The 6,000-nt window shown below is 36.5% G+C and overlaps 1 protein-coding gene across 1 annotated transcript; it reads left to right on the forward strand.

The window, feature by feature from the left end:
- The first annotated feature begins 492 nt into the window (after positions 1 to 492).
- LOC117422469 (endosome-associated-trafficking regulator 1-like) lies at positions 493 to 5,337 on the forward strand. The gene is made up of 8 exons (XM_034037553.3): positions 493 to 888; positions 1,626 to 1,744; positions 2,111 to 2,530; positions 3,123 to 3,196; positions 3,572 to 3,683; positions 4,027 to 4,089; positions 4,542 to 4,681; positions 5,159 to 5,337. The coding sequence occupies exons 1-8, from the start codon at positions 831 to 833 to the stop codon at positions 5,250 to 5,252; spliced, it is 1,080 nt and encodes a 359-aa protein (XP_033893444.1). The 5' UTR covers positions 493 to 830; the 3' UTR covers positions 5,253 to 5,337.
- The last annotated feature ends 663 nt before the right edge of the window (positions 5,338 to 6,000 follow it).

The following is a 6,000-nucleotide window of genomic DNA, read 5'->3' on the forward strand; positions in this document are numbered from 1 at the left end:
TACTGTTGTACTGGTGAAGTTGTATTAACTCGTACCTATAGGTTTCTTTTTCAATGTCTTTTCCCGATATTATGGAAGACAGAATAATAATATGTTTAAAAATAAAACAAAATACAGGCCGAGTAACACAAAGTACAGCAAAGTATATCCAACGGCTATTATACTACACCCCAAAAACACAAATACCGTAGACTTAGATACAATAGCTTAAAGAGGTCTTTAAAAACTACCAAAGCATCACTTGTACAGTTGTTCACTTTTTAAAATGAAAAAAGGCGAACGGAAACCCTTCGAACGTTAGGTAATAGTCTTACTAATTTAATGAACATGTACCGCTCATTGAAACTAATTATTCGCTTTTAACTAGCTTGTATAACTACTGTAGTTCATACACTTTTCATAGCACACTTCTTGCAGGTTGTCCTGGCTGTGTCAAAATAAATCTCAATGAACTGCCGATGCTGCTGCGGTGATTGGTCTGTTCGCGGACAAGCTGTGAGTTTCGCTAGTCACGTGATTAAGGTTCAACACGTCACGTGATGACAACTTCACTTGAACTGTCAGGAAAGCCGAATTATTATTACTGTGTTTTATAAAGTGAACAGAAATTAACGCGTTATTACTTTTAAATTCAAAATATTTCAATGAAGAAAAGACTCGTCTTACTTGGAAAAACAAAATCATAAATATTGTTTGCTTGCAACACCACATTATTCGTTTTACTTTATAATTGTTGTTTAGTTTTCTAAATTTGTGTGTGTTTTTTATTTTATTTTGCCTGTTGTACATTTTTAAGTCGTGCTCGTTCTTAAGGATTACAGCGAGTGCCAATGACAACTTCTAAAGCAAAGCACACAGGTTCCGGCAAAACTTTAATAATTGAAGATGGTAAGTTATGTTTTTCAGTGCTGAACATTTATTTATGAATGAGCGAGTGCCGTAATAATGTCTTCTCGACCTGTGATTTTAATTTTTCTGTTTGATTTATAGGGTGCAGCCTTGAACGGGGGCGGTTTCACTATATTTATATTATTATTTGAGTCATCCGGGTGCTACTCAGCATTGTACGAGCACCGGCTACCCCGAGTCCAGTCGTTGATGCCGAGTGTTGTCTGCTCAGCATCTCTCAATAACTGTTTTGTTGATCACTGTTCGGAGTTACCCGCTTCTCTTGACATGCTGAAATGTTGTCCATTAATACTGATTAAAATAAAATCAAAAGGGATGGACAGTTATCTGGGAAACTGCAGAGCGATACCTTACTGTTACTGCAAGCTTAATTAGTCCCACTTTTATTTTGTGTGAATAAAATATTTTATTATTTTTCAAAATGAATGTTTGTATTTGAGAGTATATAATACAACTGCCTTCTTACAGTAATGTAAGGCACATCTCATTGATTACATATTTTGACCACCACCTTCTTTATTCCAGTACATATAAGTTAAAGCAATTTTCAAAATATGTTTTGTATGGTTAAATCATTCATCTAATCGGTAATCCTTTGTATTTATATATTCCATTGCTTTTAGTGTTTGTATTATTATTATTATTATTATTATTATTATTATTATTATTATTATTATTATTATTATTAAATACTCTCTGATACTTGCTTTGTGTAGATGAACCACAGGAAGAATCAGATGAAATGAATCCCTTTTCATTTAAGCAGTTTATCCATAGTAAGAACCAGCCTACGTCTTCAACGCAAGATACCAACGAAAAGAAAAGGAACCAAAAGGTTAAAGTATTGTACTTTTTACCTGTATATGACACTGCACAAACAGGATAGCACAGAGCACTGCACATACATGACATTGATTAATACTTTGAATATCTTAAATCCTTTATGTACAGTAATTAACAATCAAGATGGCCCTGTGAACAAGGTGCTTGCATCTCAGTGGACTAATCCTGAATAAATAACTTCTAAAAAATAAATACATGTCAAATCAGTCTGCATGGGTTGTAGGACTAGTAGTAACTAAATGAATACAATGAAAGTAGTAAATTATATACTGTAACCAGGGGGTGGGGGCATGTTATTGGCAATTGATCTATAGCTGTTGATGCAGCCCAAGTTCAATAGCTGTCTTTCATCTTGCAGAAGCTACTTGGTAGCACCTTTATTGTGGAAAAGGGCACTGCAACTCCTCAGGGCTATAACTTCAACCTGGATGTCCAGGAGCCATTCTTTTCAGATCCCACAATGCACAGCCCGTCTGTGCAGGAGGAAGATGAAGATGAGGAAGAGGGTGACTGGAGCGGGAGTTACCAGCCTTCAGCCATCGAAGAAGCTCACAAGTTTGGTCTTTCCAGTGGTTTAGTAAATACAACATATCAGCCACAATCCTCCCCTTCCACTGAGTCCAATGAAGAGGCTTCCCTTGACCCGTGGTGTCTGGACAGCAGCTACACAGATGACACAAAGCAACAAGCCAGAAAGGCCTCTGATGATCATGAGAAGGAGCATGAGGCGTATGTGAAGGAAGTGCTTTTTCAGACACTGCAACATAACCACGAGAAAGTAAGACAAGCATAATTTATCAAAAATAACCCAGTATTACAAAATTAAGAATTTGATTCTACTCTTCAGACTGAAAACACAAACAGCAATCAACTCTCTAGCCCCCAACAGTTTAAGACAAATTAACAGTCCTCCAACCCCCATATTTTAAGGGGGCATAAATGAGTACTGTTGGAGGGTAGAGGGGGACCCAACCACAATGCTGTGTGTGAGGTTTTATTTCCAAAGCAAAGACCAATGAGGTCAGCAACAGATTTGATGAAAATAGTTCCACACAAACTATTCAGTAATATTGACTATAATAAAAGACATACAAACAGTATTGTGCTCTGTGTTAGCCTGTAAATACCTGACTAGAAACCACAATGTGTGCTTTTGAAACCCACTGGATTAAAGTGCAGGGTTGTTTTGGAAGCCACTCTGCACTAAATCATACTGTCCAGAGTCTCATCTTTACTACACAGTGAATCTTAATTAAAGGCAACGTAAGATTTATGCTTTGAACTTGCAACCAATACACACTGTACAAGTCATTCATTTTCATAACCCCGATTTACTTTCTCTAATGCTTTAGATCTTTTATAACTAACAGGTAAAAGAAGAGAATGCCCAGCTAAGGAAACAGATTAAAGAACTACAGAAAATATCAAAGGCTCAAAAACAAAAGTAAGTCATATGTTAAGTGGAATTCTACAATCACATTGTGGACCAGAAACACAAAACGAAACAGCACACCAGATATAGCACTTAGATTCACTAAGACACTGGCACTCATTTTCCCCATGCATTTTTATAATTGCGTACTTAGTTAAAAACATCAATATCACAGTTCTCTAAACTCCTGTATTCTTGTTGTTGTTTAGAATCACTTTGCATGTTATTTTCTTTTATCAGTCACCACTCACTATGATGTGATGACTGAAACGGGATGTACAGGGAATTCATCGATTGATTTGTGTGATCACTTACTGAAATACAGTGGAATTTTAATTTCTGTAAAGTGTTGCCAAAACCAGGCATGATCTTTACCTCTCCTGCTAGGGCGACATATCTGGTGGATGAGTTGCAGAAAAGAACAATTAAAGAAGAGAAGGAAGCTCAGGCTCTGGAATCTATGGTTCAGTCCGTGGAGCAGAACCTTGAGCTAATGACAGTGAGTATTTATGGCTTTTAAAACATCGGATCTATCTAGACCGCAGGCATGCGAGACGACAGTCATCTATTGTGTTTTTTAATCAACAAAGTGTTCCCAGTATTTCAAAGAATATTGTGCTTTTAGCCTCAATAACATTAAATAATTTATAGCCTAATTTCCTGAAAACTTGGCTGTGTCATTCACTTATGTGGTGATATAATCTGCATTTCCGTAAGTTTGCTTCATGTTTCATTCGTCTCCATACAACTCAGACACACATGCCAGGAATTGACACAGCTGCTTCACCAGGCTGCCATAGCTCTGCAGGAATGATTAACGACTTTTTTCCCTTTTAAATTAGAAACGGGCTGTGAAGGCTGAAAATAATGTTGTTAAATTAAAACAGGAAATCCTACAGCTTCAGGTACGATCTTAAGTTGTAATACTAAAGTACAGACAGTATCAGCAGTTAAGAATAAACATTCTAGTGCATAGTGCAAGTCAAGGGGCTTGAGGTTATGTCAGGTGTTGAAATATGTCACTGCACATCTTTTACATAATCAAGTACACAACAAAACCATTGTGATTACATCATCCAGCAGAGAACTGTGCTGATCAATAGATCTCCACCCTTGAAGAAACACATGCAAGTGTGGTAGAAAAAGCAAAGCACTTTAACATTTCATTTTCTAGAATAAAAAAAGCTGTTTTAAAGCATACTCCCACGCTTTGCAGGAATGTTCCCCTCCGTGCAAACTGATGAATCTGTTATTAGATTACTGCCGTTTAGTTTACGATTTTGCATTGTAACTGTTAGCAAGTATTTTTTTTTTGCTTCAGTATCTGACATTGATATGTTTTTTTTTTTTTCTGTAGAGTCAGTTTGAGATCTGTAGAGCTGAAAACGAGCAGCTTCGAGCTGGAGAAACTGCGAGCTTGAATACAATGAAACACAATGCACATGTTGCTTCAGAGTGTCTCAGCAAAGCTGCAAGCAGCGCGGAGGCTTCTATAAAGTTAGTATCCAGCGTCACCATTGGCTAGAGTCGCTGTGCAGGACATCGGCTCACTAATGTTGTGATTCACATTTTTAGCCATGCAATTATAATTGTAAAACCTGGAGGTCTGTTTATGAAAACAGAATAGCGAAGCAGTTTGCAATTTTTCTGATATATAGTTACAGTTGTTACAAAGTGTATTCTGTTGACATACTGTTTTGCGTCAGATCTTATCAGTTCTCAGAAGCAATGTTGGGTGAGGTTAGTACTTGGATGGATCAGCGCCAAAGAAAATTGTGCAAGAAGTTGTGCTGGTGGCTCAGTAGAGGGCATTCTTCATCTCCACTCTTGGTTGTAACTCAACCAGTACCCCAGCATTGTGTTAGGGGACCATGAATATTTGATCTGATTCATATTTTGATTTTATTGAAAGCAAATTGCAATCTGTGCCATATTTTTCTAATATAGATTATTATTATTTTATTTCTTTTACAGACAGTTGATGTCTGGCGCAGAAACGCTGTGCATGGTGTCCCAGCTTCTAAAATCCATCGACAAGATTTCAGAAATACCGAGTGAAGACCGATAAATTTAACTGGGTGTACTAAATATAATGCAAAATATAACTTGACATGAAAAAGTTCTACTAAGCAAAACGCCCACATAAATCCTTTTATAAAGGAAGCATTGCCCTTTTATAACATTAATGGATCAAAGGAAGCAATAACAATTGAAAAGACAACTTAAAATGGCCTGGTACAATTTGTATACTAAAACCATGCCTGCATTGATTGATTTGTTTTAACTTGTATTTAAATATTTATACCCGACTTTTTGAGTGTAATCAAGAATTGGCAAGATTTTTCCATTTTTTGTGAAAGCATTTTCATATTGTAAAATAAAGCTTTATAAGATGGAAAATAAACACTTTGAAACCATAAGTGTATTAGACAGTAGTTGCAGCTGGTGGACAAAATTTGTGGGTGTTCACACCTCAGACGCATGTGGGGGGGGGGTCCAGGGGGCCAACCTCAGTGGTGGAAGCACTGTTCAGTGGATCTGTTTCTTGTTGGAAGCGATACAAAAAGCTTGACCTAATAAAAGACTGATTAGCTACAAACAAACAGTAAAAAAAAATGTATTTAAAAACACCTAGGAAAAAAAAAATGTCAGCTAAAACAAGATTAAAAAAATAATAATATAAAAAATGTTTAAATAAGACAAATACATTGAGCACACTGAATGTACTCTGACATCTGCTCTCGAAATTGAAATGTGTTTTTATTTAAATAGAAGTTGTCCCTGAAAGTTCAAAGACCAAGAACAGGAAAAAAGTA

Source organism: Acipenser ruthenus, chromosome 15 (genome assembly GCF_902713425.1).
Source record: "Acipenser ruthenus chromosome 15, fAciRut3.2 maternal haplotype, whole genome shotgun sequence".
Classification (NCBI taxonomy): domain Eukaryota; kingdom Metazoa; phylum Chordata; class Actinopteri; order Acipenseriformes; family Acipenseridae; genus Acipenser; species Acipenser ruthenus.

Excerpts from the sequence above, each read along its gene's own strand:
- LOC117422469 (XM_034037553.3), top strand. The coding sequence starts at position 831 with ATGACAACTTCTAAAGCAAAGCACACAGGTTCCGGCAAAACTTTAATA. Across the intron at positions 889-1,625 it reads AACTTTAATAATTGAAGATG|ATGAACCACAGGAAGAATCA; the intron begins GTAAGTTATGTT and ends TGCTTTGTGTAG. Across the intron at positions 2,531-3,122 it reads TGCAACATAACCACGAGAAA|GTAAAAGAAGAGAATGCCCA; the intron begins GTAAGACAAGCA and ends TATAACTAACAG.